The sequence below is a fragment of the Pieris napi genome, chromosome 18 (genome assembly GCF_905475465.1).
Source record: "Pieris napi chromosome 18, ilPieNapi1.2, whole genome shotgun sequence".
Lineage (NCBI taxonomy): Eukaryota > Metazoa > Arthropoda > Insecta > Lepidoptera > Pieridae > Pieris > Pieris napi.
In genome coordinates, this window is record NC_062251.1 from 4,059,855 (window position 1) to 4,084,827 (window position 24,973).

At 36.9% G+C, this 24,973-nt stretch overlaps 4 protein-coding genes and 1 long non-coding RNA gene across 6 annotated transcripts; 2 read left to right on the forward strand and 3 right to left on the reverse strand.

Moving 5' to 3' along the window:
- The first annotated feature begins 2 nt into the window (after positions 1 to 2).
- On the forward strand, positions 3 to 3,350 carry LOC125058383. The gene is made up of 2 exons (XM_047662459.1): positions 3 to 316; positions 2,524 to 3,350. The coding sequence occupies exons 1-2, from the start codon at positions 142 to 144 to the stop codon at positions 3,297 to 3,299; spliced, it is 951 nt and encodes a 316-aa protein (XP_047518415.1). The 5' UTR covers positions 3 to 141; the 3' UTR covers positions 3,300 to 3,350.
- On the reverse strand, positions 318 to 2,528 carry LOC125058404. Of its 2 annotated transcripts, none has more exons than XR_007118380.1 (2): positions 1,925 to 2,528; positions 318 to 1,349 (listed from the first exon to the last, which is right to left on the reverse strand). It is a non-coding gene; the product is annotated as an uncharacterized LOC125058404 (long non-coding RNA). The 2 variants fall into 2 exon arrangements; XR_007118379.1 differs by having other exon boundaries at positions 1,897 to 2,528.
- A 109-nt stretch (positions 3,351 to 3,459) lies between the features above and the next one.
- Positions 3,460 to 5,925, forward strand: LOC125058379. Its single transcript, XM_047662456.1, has 2 exons — positions 3,460 to 3,924; positions 4,990 to 5,925. Exons 1-2 carry the CDS (start codon positions 3,750 to 3,752, stop codon positions 5,781 to 5,783), a joined length of 969 nt encoding a protein of 322 aa, XP_047518412.1. The 5' UTR covers positions 3,460 to 3,749; the 3' UTR covers positions 5,784 to 5,925.
- On the reverse strand, positions 3,926 to 6,052 carry LOC125058374 (protein ANTAGONIST OF LIKE HETEROCHROMATIN PROTEIN 1-like). The gene is made up of 2 exons (XM_047662452.1): positions 5,924 to 6,052; positions 3,926 to 4,862 (listed from the first exon to the last, which is right to left on the reverse strand). The coding sequence occupies exons 1-2, from the start codon at positions 6,037 to 6,039 to the stop codon at positions 3,959 to 3,961; spliced, it is 1,020 nt and encodes a 339-aa protein (XP_047518408.1). The 5' UTR covers positions 6,040 to 6,052; the 3' UTR covers positions 3,926 to 3,958.
- Positions 6,053 to 20,230: 14,178 nt separating this feature from the next.
- On the reverse strand, positions 20,231 to 22,390 carry LOC125058347. The gene is made up of 2 exons (XM_047662422.1): positions 21,962 to 22,390; positions 20,231 to 21,209 (listed from the first exon to the last, which is right to left on the reverse strand). Exons 1-2 carry the CDS (start codon positions 22,388 to 22,390, stop codon positions 20,391 to 20,393), a joined length of 1,248 nt encoding a protein of 415 aa, XP_047518378.1. The 3' UTR covers positions 20,231 to 20,390.
- Positions 22,391 to 24,973: the final 2,583 nt, after the last annotated feature.

Here is a 24,973-nt window from a genome sequence, read left to right on the forward strand (position 1 = left end):
CGTGATAAACGCACGCGGGACGCGGGGCGCTGTGCGGGGCGTCACCCCGGTGCGGGGTATCCGCATGCGTAAGCGCTGCCTACAACTTCAGTGCCCATTTTAGAGTCGAGCGGGGCGCACGCGCCGTATTGTACTACCGAAATGAAAATCGATACAGAACGAGTAATCATTGAAGTTCATCTGCGGCCCGTTTTGTGGGATAAACGCAATGAATTATACAAAAACAGGGACGCGAGGGAGGCTGCATGGAGAGATATTTTGAAGGAATTGGCACCTAACTACGAAAATTTGAGCGAAGAGGAAAGAAAAGAGGCGGGTATGTGTTTGGTTCATTATTTTATTTATACAAGCATCATTACTTTATTAATATAAGCATAATTATTTAATTCACAAATAACATCAAAAACCTTCTAAAACCTTTTGAGTTTAGTTAATTAATTATATATCGGTGTTGCCAGGAGACTTTTCCTTCATTGATAAAGTAATCTGCAAATATATCTCTGATATTACTTGCCGACGTATTACTACTTTCAGTCTGCTGCCTGGGTAGTGGTCCCGTAAAACCATTTGTGACAAATGTATGGCTGACCTTGTAGCCATCCCGTTTCCTTATGAAATTGTGAAGTACACATGCCGTCTTGACTATTAATTGTGCTAGATCTAACTTGACATTCATGGATCTGTGAAATATTCTAAATTTATTTGACATAATTCCAAAAGTGCATTCTATGTACCTTCTAGCTCTGGACAGACGGTAATTAAATATTTTCTTTTTGTAAGGTAAATTATCACGAGCATAAGGCCGCATCACATGTGATGATAAACCAAATGCCTCGTCTCCCACTATCACGAACGGCAACTTTGCTCTTACACTAGATGGATAAGCTACTTCGGGGCAAATAATAGGCAACTCTTGCGGGTCAGGGATACCCAACGTGTTACTTTCCAGTTTCGTATACAATTGACTCCTTCTAAAGATGGTTGAATCGGCGTTGCTTCCACTGGTACCGACATTAATATATGTAAAATTATAATCAGCATCACACATTGCGAGGAGCACTACAGAATAATATTTCTTATAATTAAAATATAGTGATCCACTGTGCGGCGGCCGAATCACTCTTATATGTTTTCCATCAATTGCACCCAAGCAATTAGGAAAATTTGTATATGTGAGAAATCCCTCTGCGATTTCTTTCCATTTGATCCCATTAAGCTGTGGAATACATTCAGACTTTAGTTCAATCCATATTATGTAACAAACTTGTCTTACTATTTCGCTAATTGTTGCAATTCCAATCACATAGGAATAGTGTAGATCAGTGAATGTATTACCAGTTGCCAAATATCTGAAAACAAAAACAATATATTAATAATATGATAACATAATATATTAATAATGCTGACATCAGACATAAGACAGCATGCACCGCTCGAATTTTACTTCAGAAGAAAAATAAATACCCTTAAGGTGAAAGGGCACGGAAGTAGCTAGCGCTAGAAGTTTTTAATTCGTTTTAACTACAGTACTATAGCTACGTTAGATTTCTATGATTTGCCGAAAATTTTATCATAGGGGGGTATTTATGCAGTTATGATTTCATATGAAAAGTTCGAAGTATAGTTATGTATCTCATATCTGCTAAAAGTGGCCACTTTTAGCAGATTTGAGACACATAACTATGCTGTAAATATTTTATAAGAAATCTTCTCTGTATAAATTAACCCCTATGGTAAAATTTCCGGCAAATGAAAGGAATCTAATAAATATATATAATATAATATAATGAAATATCGTTTATTTCAGGCAATATTTACATTACAAGATGTCCTCCTTCATGAAGGTTGACAGATGCAAATAAAGCAAATTTTTGTTAAAACAAATTAAAAACTTACAGCGCTAGTGACTTCCGGAAGTTTTCACCTTAATTTTGATGATGGCAAATTTTACTGTAACAAATAAACAAATTGCCCGATTCAATCCGGTGTTTTTCCAAAAATCCTTAAATGAAGTTCTAATTATTTTTGTAAAAAATGAATTATTTCGTCGATGTCTGCGCCGCGCCGCCCCGGCCGCGCCGTCTGCGTCTAGTATAAGATTCACTTTGCGCTATCGTTCGCGGCGAAATTGACCGGCCTGCGCCGGCCCGCCGTTTGCGTTGCGCCTAAGGGTACTTTTCCTTCAACTGCGGCCTTATTTTTCCACTCTGTATAGGTATATATATATTGCTTGATTTATCTAATGCTTCATGAGACAGTGTAAAGTTGACAACATGTGTGAATTAAGGAGGGCCTTTAATCGAATGCAGTTAAATTTCCAACTAATATCAGATTTGTACACACGGCCACAGATCAAGCTTCCCAAAACCAGTATAAACAGGACTCATGCGTTGTTTATTATCGTAGACGACTCGGCGCCCGGCGAGGCCCTAGCAAGTTCCGTTTATTGGTACTGGTTTTGGGTAACTTGATCTGAAACTGTGTGTACTTTTGCCACTTACTTATTATATTTTGTCATTTCAGACAAGAAAATACAACAACGCTGGCGAACAGCAAGGGACACTTACCAGAAAGACAAGATATCTGAAAAAAATCAGCCATCCGGCTCTGGGAGTAAGAAGAAGAAGAAGAAATATTCTTACTATGACATTTTGACTTTCTTAGACAGTACAACGGAAACTGCTGGAGAAGAGTCACTCTGTGAAGAAATGTCTGAACAAAGTAATTTAGAAACACCTAATGAGTCCACGCAACCAGATACTTCACGTCAAGAAAGTTCTCACCCAACATCAAAACAAAAACAAGTAAAATCTAAAAAGCAAGCACCATCTGAATTTGAGGCACAGTTATTAGAATGCTTAAAGTCTAATCAACTGGAGCTAGAAAGTGAGGATTTGGCTTTCTTTCAGTCTCTGCAGCCTTCATTAAAAAGATTCACTAGATATCAAAAACTAATGTTCAGAACAAAAGTGTTAAATATAGTTATGGAAATGGAAAGTCAAACACAACCTGCATACTACAGTCCCATACCTACAACAAGTTCTAGTGCTTTTACTGAGCTTGACAGTTTGTCACCGATAAATTGTCACCAAACCAATAGTATAATCCAGGATACTTCGAGTCTTAACGACAATGCTATTAGTTCTGCTGCAGTGAATGACAATGAAACTCTTATTTCGACTGAAAGCGGCCTGTTTAATATCACGTCTTATGACGTAATTTATACCCCAGCAACAACATCATCTACAGGCGAAAGTAATGTCAACGCTCAGGATACAAATTTACAAAGAAATGAATGATGTAAAATTTGATTTTTTAATTTATGAATAAAACTCTTTTTATTAAAATGAGTACGATTAACTTTTTTTCTCCAGTTTCTCTCTAATTGTTTGTTTAGTCATATGAGTGCGGTTGTACACACGGCACAGATCAAGTTACTCAAATCCAGTATTAGGCCTCTTTTCCATTACACGGTTTCTCGCCGTGAAAATCTACGGTTAATTCGCCGCGTGTAGGCACGGTCGTCAGTGTGGTATGGATCACTATATGAGCTTGTCGACATGCACGGTGGCGCCAAGGCACGGCGCCGCGGCCGCGTGCGCCGTGACTGCCCCTCGGCGCGCCGCGTCTACGCACGGCGTGATTTTCACCAGTGTTGTATGGCAGTCTATCGGGGTGTGTCGACGGTGCCGGACGTACGCACGGATTCGTGACCGCTTATATACGCTGTTTCGCGATTTTATTATAAAATGAACATAAATCAAGAATTATTAATTACGTTGATTCAAGAAAGGCCTGTAATATGGGATAAGACCATCGACGATTATAAAAATAAGCGGCTTAAATATGATTCCTGGAAAGAAATATTTATTCATTTCCAGCCCACATTTGAAGATTTAAGTGGTGATGAGAAAAACAAGTTTGGTAAGTTACAGATATTTAATTATTAACTTTTTACTTATGCATAGTTGTTTTGATAGGAGAGGCGACCTTCGTTAGATACAAAATATTGTGCAAATCTGTTGCGAACTTCATTAGCCGCCAAACTTCCGCGAACTGCATTCGTGATAGGTAACTGGATTAGTTCCGATTCTGAATCAAGGGTGGACTCATTTTCACTCGCATTGTGAAACTGAAAGTTTTCCTGCTTATGTATAAAATTTTGCAAAACACAACATGTTTTCACAATATCAACTGCCAAATCGATGGACACATTCATTGGCCGGTGAAAAATTCGCCATTTATTGGATAAAATGCCAAACGCACATTCAACAAATCTTCGCGCTCTTGTGAGTCTGTAGTTAAATGTACGTTTTAATTGATCAAGCTGATGACCACCAAATGGACGAAGCAAGTGATAATGCAAAGCAAAGGCTTCGTCCGCAACGAACACATATGGCAAATCGTAGTCAATTCCAGGCAAACGTGTTGCATCGGGTAGATTTAATCCGTTGTTTGTTAAATTTTTCCAAAATGGGGTCTCTTTAAACACACTGGAATCACACTCCTTTCCGTAGGCGCCAACGTCAACAAATATAAAGTTGTAATCGCTATCTACTACTGCCATCAAAACTATAGAAAAAAAATGTTTGTAATTTAAAAACATCGAGCCACTATCAATTGGCTTAATAAGTCTGATGTGTTTTCCATCGACCGCTCCTAAGCACAGCGGGAAGTTGGAAGATTCTTGAAATTTGCTTGCAATGTGTAGCCAGTCTTCTTTAGATGGCATTTTCATATATTCTTTATACAGTTCTAACCAAATGTAGTGGCATACTTCACGTACGATGCAACTTATGGTTTTTATTCCAATTCTATAGCTGTAGTATAGGTCAGTAAAGGTATCTCCTGTTGCTAGATACCTGAAATATAAAACAAAACGGTTCAGGTTCAAATTCTAAAACTCCATTTTAGGTCGGGGTCGATTCAGTTTAGGTCGGGGGTTTTCATAAATTTTGAATTTAATAATTATTATTTATTTATTTTCAGGGCAAATGGTGATGAAGAAGTGGACCAATATGAAAGATAGCTGGATAAAATATGACAAAAAAATTAATGAATGTAAGTCTGGTTCTTCAGCAAAAAAAATTAGAAAATATATGTTCTATGATGAAATGATGTTCCTAAAAAAAAATGTTGAGCATCGCAAGACCGATTCTAACATGACTGAACATGTTCATGATTCTAGCCTCAGTAATGAAAATTTTGATAGTGCAGTCCCGAATCAATCAAGCTCGGGATACACTGAACGGAGTGAGACGCAAAGGGCTAAAAAAAAAAGAAAAAATGAACTAAGTGAAGTTGACATTAGGTTTATGAAGTTTATGGATTCAGCAGAACGAGATGAGAAAAAGAAAAGCCGTAGTATGAACTTTTTTATGGGAATCGCTGATACAGTTGACAAGTTCAGTGATGAAAATATGATAGACTTTCAGTTTCAAGTAATTTCAATAATTAAAAATATTCAACAAAGACAGTGTACTCAGTATATACCTACATCAAGAAACCAATGGGATCAAGGCCATCAAGGATATTTAAGTGGTACAGCATCCTCAAATGCGCAATCGTCAACATATGGATATTCTACAGCTGCTAGATCGAGCTATGGAATAAGTCGTCCACAGACGTCTTCTCATGATTTTGGACACGGTTCTGGTTTAGAGCCAATCCACTACCGACCCGAATCACAATTATCTGTACATAGTGTAAATGCGGAAAGTATCTCGGCAGATTCTCAAGTTTCTATTGAAGACGAATTCGATTTTAGTACCGCACTTGAGTAGCATTTTCAGCGTAGTGTATTTTTTGATTTACTTGTTCTTAAATTAATAATTATTAAAATTCAATTACATGTAATAATTTTGTTTGTGTGCAATAAACAATTTTAAACTAAAATATGTCATTTAATTTTGTACCTACTTACCTCAGAGTTACAGCCAATCTTTCTGCGGGCGATATACTCTCTCGCATAAAAGTATCTTGATGTTTTAGTTCCTGGGATAATTTTTGGAGCAAGTTGTCGAATGTAGTTTTCTGCATTCTAAAATAATTGTAAAACTTGTCTTCATCTTCTCTCAATTGATTCTTGACAAGTGTATGAAACGCGCCATATTCCTCCCTTTTTTCTAAAATCGGATGTATCCAAAACCTTACTTCCCTTTTTTTTCTATTTTCTTTTTCCTATATATGTAATAAGCAACTATAATCTTTTTTTTCGTAAGAAAATTCATGACGCAGCACGTCCTACACAGCCCGAGTAAAAAGCGCTACTAGCCAGTACTTACCAATGTCTCGCGCGGTGATTTTGCCGTATCATGTACAAGCTAGCACGTTTTTTCAACCGTACGGCTTACACACCGTACGTTTGAACAACCGTGTAATGGAAAAGATGCCTTAGGAAAAATTTCACCTTCTCGCTCTGGAGATGAGGCAACTACAGTATATCCCAAATGGCCATATTTTAAACCCTTACTTTTTCTCAAACCTATGGTGAAGGCGCGGCTAACCACTGGAAGTTTGACGCGACAAAGATCTCATTCAAATAGTGCTGTGAGCCTTGATAGTGAAACAGAATACACCCAAACTACAAATGACCATGATTGTTCTCTTTCACCTGGACCAAGCAACATGGAAGATAATGATGCGAGTGACCAACCAACAGTGTCTCCTGCGATGCCTGTTTCAAAAATCGCTTTGAAAAGGCCGAAGAGAACAATCAATGACAAATTATTGGACATTGAGCATCAAAAACTTAAATTTTTACAAGATAAGGAAAAATCCCGACAGAATAGAACAACAGATGCAGACAACGAACATATTTTATTTTTTAAAAGCCTCATACCACACATTGAAAAAATTCCACAGCACATGCTACTTTCTTTTAGAAACCGCATTCAAAGCGTCGTCGACGAGTTCGCGTACCAATCTTTGCAATATGGTAACCCTAGTTCGATGTCAAACTACTCTCATTTAAGTAATGTTTCCCGTAATAGTACTCCAGAGACCTGCAACGAAATAACTCTTCCACAAACTTCGAGTGACAATATTGCTGTTATAAGCAACCAATTAGCCACAGAAGAATATATTTTTCATTGTGATTAAAACTACTTACAAATAAAACATACTAGCCTACTGAATGAATAAAGGTCAAGGAATTTTTTTGAACATTGGCTGTGGACACCCCGATTATAAGCGGTATAGAAGACATTTCATTTTGAAATTATACCACCCAGTACCTATATTACGCATATTTTTATACTAATAAATATTATTCATTACTTACCTAATAGTGATAACGAGTCTTTCTTCAGGTGAAATTGGTTGAACATGCCAGTTACACCATTTCTTAATTAAGCGATGTTCGATTAAATTTAATATGTAGTAAAATGTTTCTTGAGTCATCCTTGTATAATCATAAAACTCCTTTTCATCGTCCTTTATATCTTTTAAGAATAAATGATAATATGTTCCATATTTAGTTCTTTTTCTGTTAATATCAGATACACTAACTGTTCTTCTCTTTCTATATTTGACGTAAGTACTTTCTAAAAGTAAAAAATCTTCGTCCGACGAACTGGAGGCCATGATTGTCACTAAGGACAGATTCACCTGTTTCTTTATGCGAGTCAACACTGTACCGATCGGTACCGACCCGTACAGATTTGTCTGTACCGGAAACCTGTTTCTTTATGTAAGCACCCTAAAAGAGGAATACCTGTTTTGCAAGTCTTTGCCCACCACTACGCGTGGCGAAGACGTATTTCAAACGCTAAAACAATTTATTGAGGAAATCGGGCTGGACTGGTCACAGCTGGTTGGCGTTTGTACAGATGGGGCCCCTTCCATGATGGGTGTTCGTTCTGGATTTCAAGCACTTGTGAAACAAGTTGCTCTTCAAATTTTACCTTATCATTGTCTAATACACCGCTACGCTTTGGCCGTTAAGACGCTTCCACCAGATTTGCTAAGCACGTTGAATGACGTAGTGAAAATTGTAAACCATAGTTGTTGTTAGATAAAGTTGGTTCTTCTATACAAAGGCAAAATACAACAATGCGTAATGCTATTCTTGCTCGAACGAAATAAGAAATAACTTTAAAATATTTGGCAACTGGAGATTCATTAGGTACACTGTCACAATTATTCAGAGTACCTAAGTACACAATAGTCTTCTGCCAGTGATGGGCAAAATCCTAGAAAAATTGCTTGTGTATAGATTAAAATGGCATGTGATACTTAGCCACCGTCAATACGGTTTTATGCCACAAAAGAGCACAGAAGACTCCCTCTTATGGGCTATATATGAGACCAAATTAATAAGAAAAAACTGATTACGATAGTTTCCTTGGACATAGAGGGCGCCTTTGACAGTGCCTGGTGGCCAATGATACGGGTTCAGCTGGCTAAACTAAAGGTCCCGATTAACTTGAGAAAGCTAATAGATTGCTACTTAAAAGAAGGAAAGGTTCAGCTAAAATATGCGGGAGAGGAGGTTAATAGAAATACATCGAAAGGATGCGTTCAGGGATCCATAGGTGGCCCTATACTCTGGAACCTACTTTTGGATCCATTGCTGCAGGAAATGAAAAAAAAAGGGGAACCATTGTCAAACCTTTGCAGACGACGTCATCATGGTGTTTGTCGGAGAATCAGCAGTTACTAACACTTTTCATGGTGGCCCCAACCTAAACAATTGTATAAATTACTTACAACAATATACGCCGGTGAGCGTTCATCGAAAATGTTGTATGTACATGTACATACAATTTATACTTCTCATGTAGTGATAATAATGCCGAGCGCATTATCACTACATTATGGAGAAGTATCAGAAGATGGGCGTGGTAAATATAGACATACAAACAGAGTTATTGACGACGAGATGTCTAGAAGCGTTTGTCCACCACATCAAATCATTTCCACCTGTGGAGACATTACATCAGAAATAAAATCTAAAGAATTATATTTAGACGGTGTAGATAATGCATCTTGAATGTATGGATTGTACGCTGAATGGTTTGATTCTGAAAAATATAAGAATAAAGCAAATAAGAGACAGTACAAGTATATACTCAACGCTAATTTTAATATTGCATTCCATAAGCCGAAAAAAGTTCTGTGATACTTGTCACACATACATAAATAAAGAATTACCTACAGAAAAAGAACAATCAAGATACTTACAGCATCAAGCATCAAAAATATCTGCACGCCGTTTAAAACAGATGGATAAAGCTGATGCAAAGTCGAATACTGATATTATATTAGCAGCAGCTACTTTTGATTTTGAAAAAGTATTGATAGCACCACATAGTAAGCGTATTTTACTATAAAAGAAAATTGTCAACCTTTAACTTTACGGTATATAATTTAGCTACCAAAAAAGGTACCTGTTTTATGTGGCATGAAGCTATAGCTAAACGCGGGACAAATGAGGTCTCTAGTTGCCTCTATGATATATAAAAGAACTCAGAATAGGAACCCAAAAGGTTTCTCTTTCTACTTGCTTGCAGCAAAAGAATTTGTAGTCACGATTACACATCGATTTATGGAAAAGGCCCACACACAAAATGAAGGGGATAGTGTCCATTCAACTATCGAGCGCGCTAGTGAGCGTAAAATTGTGGGTCAAAGTTTAAGGGCACCCATATGAAGTCAAAGAGATAACCACCTCAGAAATCTTAGATTTCAAATCTCTGCTGGTAAATAAAAATTGGATTAAACTAACAACGTAAAAGTAAATTGGACACTTCTGATAGCCCATTTACATTCGCGTACGAGTCGCGAGGCGAGGGACGAGGCGAGGGGCGAGGTGCGAGTGTGAACAGACGCTCGTGGCTCGCCTCGTCCCTCGCGGCGCTCGCGTCCGGAGCGGTTTTTGGGGCACGAGTCAAAGGACCTCGCGTCGCACGCAAGTGGGTGTTTACATTCGCCCTCCCGCTTTATTCTGGCTTCTACATCGTGCCGCGCAAGTTGTGTTTAGTTTTAAATACGCAAAAACAAAAACGCAGTAATCGTATAATGGATTGGTCGCAAGACGAAACATTTAAGTTCATAGAACTATTTCAAAAAGAACGAATAATTTGGGACCCTAAACATAAATGCCACAAGAACAGCCAAAAAGTTAGCGATGCATGGGCGAGATTGTCCGAAATAATGGGAAGATCTCAAACAGAATTAAAAAACAAGAAAAATTCTCTCATGGCTACATTTCGCCAGCTACTCCGGCGCAAAAAACAATCAGTAAGGGGTCCGGCGCAGGAGAAGATGATATTTACAAGCCAGTGTGGTTGTATTACGATACTATGGAAACATTTTTGGCATCCATTTACGAGTGTAACACCACAGTGAGCACTGAAGAAAGACAAGTAAGTAAAATAAAACTAAGTACATATTTGTTTAGTTAGGTTTATTCAAGTAATTAGTCAGTTCAAGTAATTAGTCATCTTCAATAAATCATCATCAAGTAGGTATAGACAGATGACGCTAGTCGGTAGATGGCGCTAGTATATCGTTACTGCTGAACAGATATGGAAATTTAAAAGAGAAGCATTAAAAATAACTATACTACATATTGCATAATGCGATTCAGGGAGAAGCAGAAGCTCCGTAGGCATTAACACACTTACAGGGTTCTATTGCGATGAATCGATATCATCCACCATCTTCTTGGGCGCCACCGCCGTTTCTTTACTACTTTCCTTTTATTTAAATTAGTGACGTAGCAGTATAAGCCCAGTACGCACAAACTTGTTGCTGCTAAAACTTCGACGTCCTCCATTGTTGCTAGCTCAAAGACGACTGAACTCGGCACGCGAGTGTAAACAGGCAACTCATTTACCATCGATCAACACGAGCCTCGCACGAGGGACGAGGCGAGCCACGAGGCGAGGGACGAAGCGCGAGTGTAAATCCCGTGTGAGAGTGGTTACAGTGAATGCGAATAATTTTGACAGGATAGAGTTCAAATACAATTTTGAAGATGAACCAAAAACAATTATTGTCCTGCGATCTAGCACAAGGGCAGCTAGAATATCTCATGAATTGATTATAAAGCAGGCTTATGAGGGAGAACTTGCCATAAGTTACAACAAATATAAAGATTTGCTAAGCTTGTGTAAAAGTGGTGTAATCCCAGCAAAATTTTATTTTGTATGAAAATTTAAAATTCCATACTGTTTCAGAAGGAAACATGGACGAAGAAGTTTGATACTCTGATTTCTTATCCTAGTATAATAAAGTAATAGAACGAACGCTGTGATTAATAAATAATAATGCCTAATATACTGGGTGGCGCAAAAGTACTCGCACTAAAGAAAATTTGTGTATTTTTTTTATATGACATTTCCTGTCATTCTGTTGTTGAAAATTGTGTAGTGAACAAATGTAAAATACACTGAAAATAAACATGGACCGTTTTACTCCCCAAGAATGTGGAATAATCGTGTCAATGTTCTTACGGAATAATTCATCAGTGATAAAAACACAACGTGAATTTCGTCGACGATTTCCCCACCGTCCGGCACCGATCGAAAGCTTTGGCGTTAGCATCATCTGGAATTGCGGCGACTCTTCTAGATGGCGGTCATTCTGCGCTTAAGTTGCCACTCCATTTAAACACAATTGATAATCCAACATGCAATATTTCCCGATCCAGTGCAATGGGAAAATTGTTGATGCAATGCAAGCTCATTGTTTGGAATGAGTGCACACTGGCACATAAGAAATCACTTGATGCACTTTCACACTGAAGGATCTTTGGCGGCTTGATGATATTGTTGCCAGTAATTCCCCGTGGAACGCCTGCAGATGAATTGAATGCTTGCCTGAAGGCATCACCTTTATGGAATAACATAAAAACATTATCGCTAACCACTAATATGAGAGTTCAACTTCAAAATGATCAAAGTGCTGCACAATTTTCCAAACAAGTGTTAGCTGTTGGAAATGGAAAAGTCCCAATTGATGCGACATCTGGATTAATTACTCTTACCAACGACTTATACCGATTTGTAGACTCTCAATTAGCTCTTATTGAAAATGTTTTCCCAAACAGAGAGAATTATCAGAATTATACTTGATTAAGTCAACGAGCAATTCTTGCCGCAAAGAATAATGATGTACACGCACTGAATTTCATCATTCAATCAAAAAACAAAGTAATAGATAATTTCTCAATGATAAAACATCCAGGTACTTACCTATAATTATATGTGTTTACAGCTAAGTTATTAGATGTTAATTCGAATTAAGATTGCTTTATAGCTTTATTTATAAGAGGGAAGATGTGGTAATATTATGTACTTATGGAGGGTAATTTGAAAATAAATCAGTGTTAAACCAACTAGCGTATGTTTCACTACAGTATGAAGAATTTACACAGCACTCGCTCAGTCCGTATTGACATATTGCATACACATATGGGGAGCGGCCAATAAAACAAAATTTCTTGAATTAGAGCGGGGACATTGGGCTCTTTTAAAGGTGATGCTATAACGGCCATACAGATTCCAATCGGAGGAGCTGTATCATCTCAGCCAACTACTTTCCGTTAGGAAGCTGTATGTCCTGAGTCTAATTTTGAAAACACAGAGCGCTGCCGTTTGATAATAGGCTGTACCTAAAAAGAAATAGGCATGTTGTCGTAGGTCAGAAACTGTAAGGACTGACTTCGCCAGACGCAATATGCAAGCAGACTTTATATATAATAAATTGAACAGGCCGCTTAACATCTACCCGCTCACCGTCTACAATGTATAGATACTCGTAAAGGATGGGCTTCTGAGCATACCTTGCGCAGTGTTAGAGATGCTTTTGAGACCTAGTATGAAGTTACACACTTTTTCATTCACTCACTATTATTTATTTAAATCTAAAAGTTATTATGATTAAAATCAATATTTTAATATTAGGTATTCAACACCAAATCACCAGCCTGATTTCTTAGCACTTCGATGACAAGGAGTTTAAAGGTGCCTAAAAAATTCAGGCTGTCAAATGTGTCCAGTCTCACATCTCAAATATCCACTGAAAGATTGGAATGGTTCAAAAATTGTAGGAAATATGAAAAATTCATTTTTGAGCTGCGTGTTTAACATCTAAATGAGAAGAGGAAGAGCGATGAAATCATTTTTAATCTACAAGAAAAAAAATTACTAACTATTAAATATACTAAAGGGATGTAAGATTGTATGAAACTGCCATTTCTAATGTAAAATGCATGAAAAGTGGTATATATACCTTTACAATAAAAAATAAACTTACTATAACTTGTTTATGATCAGAATTATAGTAATGTAGAGTAAGTGTTAGTGATTGTGGTGAAAATCACCCTCCTTTTGGTAGTGAGGGAAATACTAGCTTGCTCTATAGTGTGCCAAGTTCATTAGATATTTTAAGTTCACAAACGAAAAGAGGATTAAAAACAATGGATCCTAAAACTTTAGTATACGTCCCGACATACAATGGTGACTCAAATAGATTATATAATTATTTAAATAGTGCGAAACAATGGTTAATGCGCGCGGGAGGTGCGTCCCCGGAAAATACCACTTATAAGTATATAAATTAAAGGGCAAAGCGTCCGAATGTGTGAGTATGATGGACCATGAATTAAAATGGACAAACATAGAAGAAATTCTAAAGAATGATAGTGGCGATAACCGTGAATTTAACACGTTATTAATAGATGAACAAGAAAAACACAAAAAACAATACCGCGATTCAAGATAGAGCCAGAAGGCAGATTTGATAACATTAAACAAAAAATTTCGCAAATTTTACCTCCACCAAAGGTTATTCAAAATTACAAAAAACCAAACTATCCAATACATAATACAGCAGGACCTAGCTATCAGTATCCGCGATCATATAACGTACCGCAACAAAACCCGAGAGATGTTTATCCACCGACACAACGGTCGATTAACCAAAGAATGCAATCAAACAGACCAAATTATTCCTGGACACCGAATCCAAATAACGTATTTACTAAACCTAAATATGACTACTTCAGGGGTCAACATCCACATTATTCTCCTCAAAAGTTCCAACAAAATCGGTTGCCAAACGAAACAACTGATGTGTCGATGCGAACAGCACCTCACATTAGACCAGGACAAATTAATTTTGGGAAAGGTATGGTAGCGGAAGAAGTTTTCTTTCATGAGGAAAACATGGGGGAAGGTGAATATTTCGAATACCCTCATGTATATACGAGGAATATAGTGAGGAAACATTTATTGACGAATCCTCACAGGTTATTGCTGAAAATGAAGAAAATTTTCAATGAAAAGAAGTTAGAAATGAAAGAATCAATAAAAAAATTAAAACCCCTAAGATTTATAAAGTAGGTGATGTCGCCTATTTAAAAAATAGCATGGCAGATCGGCACAAAACCAAACCTATATTTTGAGGTCCGTTCACTATAGTTAGTATAGAGCCACACAATAAATATAAATTGAGTGATGGTCGATCATATCATGTTGAAAAACTAAATTTAGTTCCAGACTCATCTTCTTCATAACAGCATTCAAGTTCAGAAAACTAACTCCTTCGGAAAATTTAATTTTAATAGAATCCAATCCAACTCGATTACTAGAAGGACGGTGGGCAATTATTCATAAATTACGTATCATATACGAAACAAATTTTATGTACAAGCAATACAAGTTTAAATAAAAGGCAGTTTTAAATGGCAAAATTATTTGCACATTTTGAAAGAAGGTAAGACATAAAACGGAGGACTGCTTTGTTCGACAGCGTTCTGAGTCAAGCGGTAGGCTAAATGTTAACTTTTGTAGTGATTCAATAGCTTATTGCAATAAGCAAAATGGTTACAACTGCCATTATACAAGATGTGTCAGTTGATGTGCTAATAGATAGTGGGTCTTTAATTTCCGAGTTTGTAACTAAGTGTTTACACGGTGCACTCAATTATCGTATTTTCGTGTATTACGCGGCTTAGGAAGTCAAGACATCGATGTATCATTTCGTACTACTCTGACAAAAGAATTTTCTGTGATATCGCTTGAAATTTATTTTTATGTCGTGTGGGTTAAAAGTATGAATATCCCGGTGATCGTGGGGATTGATTCGTTTGGTAGCAGATGGGTGCAGCGGCCAATACCAATGCTCTTAGTATGGCAGCTAAATGTGTACAAGACTATGCACCGGTACACATTTTGGGCCTAGAAATAATGTTTCCAGTAGTTGGCTATACACTTTTTCCACCTGATAGTTTTCGCAAAAATTTAAAGAGAATAATAGTCGTGAGGTAATGACTAGCCTTGACGATTATTACGAAATTTTCATCCGTCATGGAACTGTGTATTACTCGGAACTTGATATAAATGTCTACGACTGGAAATGATCATTAGTTGAAGTCTTAAAAACTACAACCAACATGCACTTTTTTATAAAAAAAACTAAAAGGTTTTTCTTAAAAGTAATCGTGACAAACAAAATGTTTATATTCGAGCGGAAGAATTTTACCAAAATACTATAAATACGTATCAAAATATATGTAAAGGAAAAAATAAGGTTTCTGCTAGAAACTCAGATGTGATTAAATTATACATGGACGTTAAAAAAAAATTAATTACACATTTTGGAGAGAAGTGGGAGATTTACGTCATAATAAACAAGTAATAACAATACCAACTACTGCTCATGAACAGGTTGTTGAAGACTGTGATTTCTTTGAAGAATTACCAGCTTTAGTATGGAGTTTAATACATTTAAAAACATAAAAGTGATGGATAAAAATTAAGGTTTTTCATATAAAGCAAGACTGATTATGTACCAAGTTTTTTATATTTATTGTTACTACCCTACCAACCCAACCCAACCAAATATTGAGAAACCCTGACATGATATTGTTTTAGGATCAAAGTCAGTCATATCCATGATATTAAGCATCAAACATAGTCAAATCCATAGCTTGGTTTCGAAATTGGTCAAATCCCAAATTTGATTCCGATTACAAACTTGTTTGGTCCTTCAAGAACCGGATTGTGAAAGTGTAATAAGTGCTAAAAAACAATAGTCTAAAAGTCTAAGTGCTAATTACTGCGTGTTGGTAAGATTAGACTGTAAATATTAACTTTGATTTCGTGCATCGTGAATTCGGGCATAAACGTAAACAAATTCACCAAAAACGATATCGGAACGTATTTTTAAGTTACAAAGTAATACTAAAAAGACGTCTAAATCAAGATACACAAGTGGCTATCTACAAACACGCTTAGAAACATTAGAAAGTTATTGTTCTAAGTATCAAACTCAATATGAGATGATTAAATCAACGGTTACGAAAAGTGAAATGGCGCCATTACAATTTAATGCCATAAGTCTATACGAGACAAAAAAGTGTGAAAAGTTTTAAAAAGTGGAAAAGTGCAAGTGCCAAATTATATAAAAGTAACACCACTTCCTACACGCAAGAGAAATACGCAAGAAAAATCAATCCTTAAGAAAAAAGGAATATATAAATATATCGCAGTGACCAAAGACAAATCAGAATACTATCATCTAGATACCCTTAGTTAATAACTGTAAATTTGTTAATCTCAACAACAACTATATTTGTGACGTCATGAACACCTTCTGAACGAATGAAAACCCTAGTTGTGAAACTGAAATGCTGTTAAATTTAATTAATAAACTCCCAGACAAATGCCAAATGGAATTCATACATGGTTCAATTGATATATGAAAACCTCTTTATAATAACAATTGGCTTTATAAACGATCACATACTAATAAACTGTTCATAGAATGCTTAAACCAAAATGTAATTGAAAAAAATCTACACGGCATTGGAATTGTTAATATTCCATTATTGTAAGGCACATTGTAAAGGTACAAAATTAATTCCTAAATTAAAAGTTTATTCTCTCAATACCACAGATTATCATGTACAATCAGACTTCAATATAATTAATGACACATGTTGTAATTTAGATAAGTTTGATAAGAAATTGAATAATAAGGCTCCTTTGAAATTATTAAATATAAACTTAGATTTTTGTGCTAATGAATTAAAATCAAAAGTCATATCAGCAGCCGCTGGCGAAATTATAAATCAACATTCAATTTTAAAGTATGAGACTCACTACTCAATATATTCTCTATACATTCTATAGGAGTTACTATTATGTACTGTATTTTTAAGATTTTTCTTATAATAAAGAAACGTAGCCGTCTCCTATCCATATTCTCTCGATCAAGTCTCTGACATAAATCATACAGAACATATCCCAGCACCTAGCATCCGAAGACCTATAAAGGATATCTTTTCCTAAACTTCGAATTTTAACCCCGAAGTTTAGGCTTACCCCAGGAGATGTTACACCCTTATTCTGTTAGCCATAGAGCTGACTTCATTCTCTCTTTTCGAAAACATAAACTCTTTGCTTCGTATTTAATAAACATTCCGCTCAAACCCAGTTAGTTGTTTCCTACTCCTTATCCAAGACGGCTGCTCCAAATTGTTTTGTTTTTTTAAAGCTATATTCACATTCAGTAATAAACCTTTCAGACCTGGTGTACAATTGTACACATATAATATAAAAATAAATTTAAGTATTAACTTCACATTATTTGCAACTAAAAACGGTTGTCTTTAGTATTGTCTTTTATTGACATTTTTCAAGCCTAAGACCCTTTCCTAAGACCAATCAAAAGTAACACCCCGTTGCAAGATGCAGGTATATACAAACTGGATTGCGACTGCGGCCTGTCTTACATAGGGCAAACTAAACTCAATATGTCCAGCAGAAACTAAGCACACATTGCGGACATAAGACATAGACGACACACAAAATCAGCAGTCTGTGAACACATACTAGATAGGCCTAATCACTACATACGCTTTGATCAACCGAAATTACTTGCGAAAGAAAAAAGATTCTTTCCAAGATTGGTACGCGAAGCCATTGAAATAAAAAAAACACCCCAATTTCAATAGAAAAGACGGCCTAAAATTGTCAAACACCTGGGATCCAATAATATCCGAATTAAAATCTCAAGAAAAACAATCCGCGAAAATAGAGGACACCGTGAGCCATTTTTGCCAAAACCCTCCATCTTTTAGTCGATACCAACTCCGGGGAAATAAATACAGATAATGCAACTTTCTCTACAGCTGTGATACTTTTTGACATCCAACACCTTTTGTCTTCAGTCACCGTGACCACGCACGCTGTAAAGCACGCGAAACGTCGGATAAATTTAAAATTATGTTAAATAATTGTAAATTTATAATAATACATAACTTTAATCCGGTTAAAAAGTATTTTCTTTAAACGGTTGTGTTCATTAGTTCACTTAATAAACTACCGAAAACGATACTCCCAACGCCATCTCTTAGCGTCTAATGACAGTTTTTGGCAAGTTAAGAACAGTAGCCGACAGAAGTTGGCATTGTGCAGGTAAGTTCATTATTTTATTTCTAAATAGTAGAAAATATCTAAGTATATGTAATGAAGTATTTATAGGTCGATTTGTTATATTGTTGTCGTCATATTTTACATACATGCTGTTGGTTTAAGTTTATTTTTGTACAAATTTTGGTGATTTTGATATTTGTGCGCAAATGTACACATCGGGCGCATACGATGTATTTCTGATTTGTTGTTGTGTATTGTAGGTATTATAAAAATAAATTATAATTATTATTGAATGGTGAATACTATTTTCAGATAAGAAAAAGAAATTACCAATATGTTTTCGCGCGACGCTATTAGAGCACTAGTGTTTGTGCACTTTGTATGTTATATACTTTAATAACTACAAGGCAAAAGTGAGGGGGAAATTGACCCGGTGTATTTGTGCTTTTTGTTGTTTTTTGTCGCGACGACATATAAGTTTTTGGGTGTGATTCTATGTGTTGGATTGATGTGTTAGGGAGGTCTGGTGACCAAGAGGAGGTAACCATCGTCTTTGTCTCCATAAGGCGGTTCGATTGGTTGGGAGATATTCTGGTTTGGAGAAGGGAGGGTTGAGCTATTGATATTAGCATCATTTATTTGATTGCTTACAATATACGACGCCATCTTGTCGTGACAAATTTGGTGTCAAGTGAGGGCTATCGCTGTGACGCGTCGGTGTTTGGCGGACGTCTCTCACACCGCAGTGAGTGGACGTGGCAGAAGAAACGAACAAAAAACTGCGAGGCTTTGCTCAAGAAATGACTAGCTATGATGAAGATGTAACTGTGGTCAAATGGTTGAACAATAAAATTACCCATTTAGCATCTAATTTTGTTGGAATTGGTGAAAATGATTTAGTGAAGAGGTGGTGTAAAAAAGATAAGCACTTTATTGAAGTGGAACGCCCCGAAGTTGTAAGGAAGTACAATCATGCGATGGGAGGTGTAGATTTGCTAGATCAACTCATGAGTTACTATGGACGTTTATAAAACATAAAAATGGACCTTACGAATGATAATCCATGCATCAGATTTAGCAGAAGTTCAAGCATACCGAGAATTCCAAGTCGACAACGAAGCGCTTAGCATACAAAATAACGTTAGTGCACAAACAATAAGAAGAAGGTTTAAGGAAGCGGATATCACCCCTTTTAGACCAGCAAATGGTCCAAAGTTGTCTGTAGCGCACAGACAAGCTCGCTTTAGGTGCGTATAAATTAAGCGCGGCAAACCATCGACCATTAGCCGCGTACTGACTGAGCGAGCAGCCTCGCGAGGCTGCCTCGCGAGGCAAATCCTCGGTCGGTCAAGACGTGCCTCGCCCGAGGCAAACGCACGCGCTGCCTCGCCCGAGCGTGCCGCGGCCCGAGCCGAACGTTGTCGGTTTTTGTCGATGTTCAAAGGCGCCTCAGTACGTTTGCCGCGCTCACTCAAGACGGTAGTGTTTTGCCTCGCTTATTCGTTGCGTGTTAGTTGTGCGTCATGGATAAAGAACAGTGTCTTAAATTAATACGACTATATGGTGAATATAGACGACTTTGGGATGCGCAATGTCCTGATTACACAAATAGAGGACTAAGGGAAGATGCATGGAGAAAAATAAGCCAGGAAATGAACCTTCCAATAGCTGAATTAAAGAAAAAAATGGACTCTTTACTAGGGTCTTACAGGAGGGAAAATTCGAGAGAAAAAAAAAGCCGAATCACAGGATCAGGTATTTATTATTTAATGTTTATGATTAGGGTTAACAACATTCATTTTATTATATTCAAAGTTACATCGGTTTTTATATTATTTCTAATATTATTTCTAATATTATTTTTTTTTATTTTATACTGCAGGTCGTGGTGAAATATATGTTTCGAATTGGTATGCCTATGAAGCCTTCAGTTTTCTAGGAGATAGAAATCACCCAGGAAATACACAAGATACTTTAGGTGAAGAAGTGAGTACCTATTATTTACTGATAATTATTCTGCCAAGAAATTGCTCCGTTTGTTATGAAATGTCTCCCTAAATGTGAACGTATTTCTTTTATATTTGTTGATCCTCGCCGTGGTATGGCTTGAATAGATAGCATTGATGACATTTCTGTATCCTGTCGCCATCGGCCGGGTATTACTGTCCCTTCAACTTCGGCATCGAATGATCCTGGGGGAGTGAACCTTTGTGAGGAAGCTAAATCTCTACGCAAGTAGTTATATAAGCATATGGTAGTCAATACGACTTTCGTAGCTTTTTCTGGTTCTAATAGTAGCGGCTTCCTCAGTACTCTAAAAACGGAGCTTAAAATGCCAAAGGCATTCTCCACAACTCTTCTTGCTCTGGACAGCCTGTAATTGAAAATCCTTTCCATTGAACCTCTTTCTGGAGTACCTTCATAAGGTTTCAATGTGTAATCATTGAGAGCAAAAGCTTTATCGCCTAGAATAAAATAGGGCACTGCAATTTTATACGGTATTTGTAATATTTCTGGTGAAGGAATGTTCAATTCCTTCTTTTCGACCTTTTTATATAAATTGGTATTTTTAAACACACCGCCATCTGATATACGTCCTTTGCTGCCAACGTCTACGTACAGAAATTTATAGTTAGCGTCAACTAAAGCAAACAGCACTATACTTGGAAACATTTTGTAACAGTCATAATCATTGCCACTATTTATCGGCGACTGTAATATAACATGCTTCCCATCCATTGCTCCTATGACATGTGGGAAATTCCATTTGCTCTCAAACTCTTTCGCTATGGTAAGCCACTCTTCTTCGGATGATGGTATCTGTAAATAAAATTAAGTAATAATTTCTATCTTTACAGAATGCAAGTCTGGATAATACTCGAAATGATGACGGTTATAACGAAGAAAAAAATGAAACTTCAAACTCGACGACAACGGAAGGACCTAAACAAAAGTCAACTAGACCTAAAAAGAGATCCAAAATGAACGAAAGTGATGATCTTACTGATAACGCCATATCTGAAGCATTAACACTCTTACAACAGTGTGCAAGCGATAATATATCAGAAAAAAATGATCCCTATAATGTGTATGGCCAATATATAGGAAATGAGTTGAGAAAGTATGATAAAATTACATTAGCATACGTAAAAAATGCAATAAATAAAATTATCTTTGATGCAGACATGGGAGCATACAGTGGTTATAGTTATTATACTCAATCATATGGTGAACACGATAATTTAAGATATATGTCTCATCCCTCTTCCTCATCGACGCCATCTACATATTCGATGCCTGCTGCCTCACCAATGCCTTCTACCTCACCGATGCCTCCTACTTCACCGATGCCTCCTACTTCACCGATGCCTCCTGCCTCATCGATGCCTTCTACTTCACCGATGCCTGCTGCCTCACCAATGCCTCCTATCTCACCAATTTCGATGCCTCCCCCTCCTCCTTCTCCAGCTCCTCATCATTAAATATTTGTTTGTTTAATTTTCTTATATTATTTGTCCAATTTTCTAATCAGATTAATAAAAAAATAATAAAAATATGTAATTTTATTTTACCTTAACATAATCCTTTAACACCTCAATTATAGCATCACAGACTTCAGGAACTATAACCGATATCCTTTGTTTTGATATACGAAATAGATACTGTAGACTGGTATAAGAATCTCCTGTGGCCAAAAATCTCAACGTCACTAATAATCTTTCCCTAGCGGATATTGCTTCTCGAAAATTTGTGTCCTTCTTGCTTATTTTGGCGTTTATGAGAGAATACACATTGTCAAATTCGATTTTACTCATTCGAGTGAAATTTTTTTCTTCGTCATCGAAGCACAACTCTTCAAATAATCTGTTCCCAGCCTGTAATCTATTTTTGTATAAGAGTTTAATCCAAAAACGTTTAGTTTTCTGTTTTCTTTTTTTTGCAAGCCTTAGAATTATTAAAAAGGCAGTGGTAGCGACAGCTTTCCGAATGTGCGGCCTCATGGTGGTCTCGGGCAAACTATACGGGCACGCGCGGTCTCTATTCGACTTCAAGTTAAACTGAGCGTCGATGCTCACGATGGCTCGGACTTGCCGCGCGAGGCAGCCTCGGATTAGAAAACTTACAGACCGAGGCTGCCTCGCGCGGCAAACGTTGCGAAGCAAACGTCCGAGGCTGCTTCGCGAGGCTGCTCGCTCAGTCAGTACGCGGCTATTGGCGCGCGCGGCGGCCGCGCTCTATGTAGACGGGTACGACGCCCGCGGCGACGCGAACATTATCGCGCTCGAACGTTCCGCGGGGCGATCTGCTCGCTGTCGGTTTTTGAGACCGCTCCAAAGGAGCTTCAGTCGTTCGCTCGCGCGCAGTGGGGACCGTTGTAGAAGTCAAAATGGACAACGAAAAGTGCCGTTTACTAATACAATTGTATAGCGCTAAAGAGTAAAGAGTAATGAAATAGAAAAAGAAAAAGGCAAACGCTGAAAAAGATTCCCCTCTGCTGAAAAAAGCATTTCAGGTTCTAACTGAATCCGCTGCATCATCTGCTGACCCATATTTTTCTTACGGCCAGCACATTGCTAATGAACTCCGTAGATATGATTCACGCACTTAAATATACGTCAAACAAGCGATTAACAATGTGATATTTGAAGCTGACCTAGGAAAATATCCGAGTTATGGATATTGTACCCAAAATTATCACAAATCTTTAGTGCATAGCAAAATATGGTTATCTTTCTAGGGTTAATGGAACTTGAAAATAGTAGGATAAATATGAATTTGACACCCCTCAATTGCAAACGGAGATATTGGACCTTCAATATAAAGCAGATTCAAAATTTTCAAGGTATCAAAACTTCTTTAAATACTCGGCTGCCATGGAAGATCTTATCAAGATCTCCACACTTGCTTTGTATATGTTTGAATGTGTATTCCGTTTTTGGCTTTTTTGTACAATGTAATTGTTTGGATATTGTTTAGTGAGTAGCTGTAGGAATACTGTTGAGCACATAAATAAAAAAATATAAAACATTGCATAAAATGTACAGTGACAAAGTTCGTTCCTTGAAAGTGAAATATAACTATTTTAGAAAAATATTTGTAGAAAAGTACATGTATCTTTTCGTACTCTGCAACTGATAAGTGCTCTTGCATGGAGTTATTAGAGAGAATTAAAAATACTCTAATTGAATCAGTCAAACAATCTCTTCGAACAGAATACAGAATTCACAATTTACGAGCAAATGCACTGTATAAGGCGCGTAAAAATGATGATCCTAAATCCTAATGTCCTAATTATCTCATTTGACTGCCAAAGAATTTAGTGCTTCCAAAATAACCAGACCAGAGCTCTTACTACCTTCGCCAACTTTACATCTACAATATTTGTATGTAAGAAAAAACTCAAATATACTTTTGGACTGAAGACGAAATACCAAAAGGGTAGAATAAATTAGCATCGGCTTTTGTGCATAAACTAAATAAGCAATAAAAAAAAATTATCTGATATTTCAGTCGTCGCACGGTCGTTGTTGTGTGCGGACCGACCACGCGTACAGTTGATCCGCGTGGTCGGTCCTTCAATATGGATATCGTAAAGTGTAATAACTGTAACATAGTTATTTGTGAACTATTGGCTTTTGTGCAAAATAAAGCTGATGTAATGGATGAAGACAGTATACTTCGTCTGTGTTCTACTGCTTTCACGACGGATGAAATCACACAGGCGAAAAAAATACTTTTCGAGTCGGTACAAACTATAACTCGAAAGAAAAGAAAAGGTGAAGGAAAAAGTAAGCGAGATATGGAACATATTCTATGTGTGATCAAAGAAACAGACCCTGATTTGATACCTATTTTGTGGCAAGGGGCTTACATCGTCTTCCCCCGGTCACATTAGACCATGTAGACGCCACGAGACTGTTAAGGGACATTATTAAACTGCAAGATAATGTGTTGTTTATAATAGAAAATTATGCTACAAAAGAAATTGTTTTAAATCAAACATCGGGGATATATGGAAAATAAAACAGAGAGGCTGCTATTTTACAAGACAGTTTTGATTTAATTTTACTAACATAGTTATAAGTATTACTTTACTAACTATATATGGACTTTTTAATGGTCTGAATTAGATGATTTTTATTTATTTTGTCATGATGAAAAGAGAATCAAGACCGCCGTATCTGAAGTTACTTTTAAATACGATTGGAAAAAATTGTAGGGATTATAAAGATTTTTTTGTGAACATTTACCGCTAAAAAAAAAAAAACTTTTAGTAACGAAGTGAAACACGATATTCGGACAAAGAACGAAGATCCAATTAATATTACAGCTCAACGCTTACCCCCAGTTCAAACTACAGAAATAAAAAAACAGGTAGAAAAAATGTTAAACAACAACATAATTCCAGATTATTCTTTGGTACATCTAGTACCAAAGAAGCTAGATGCGTCCGGAGGGAAAATGGCGTATGGTCATAGATTACCGACGACTATATGACATTACTACTGATGACAAATATCCTTTGGCTAATATTAACGATTTATTTGACATGTTAGGTAAAAGTTTATTCTTAACGATGCTTG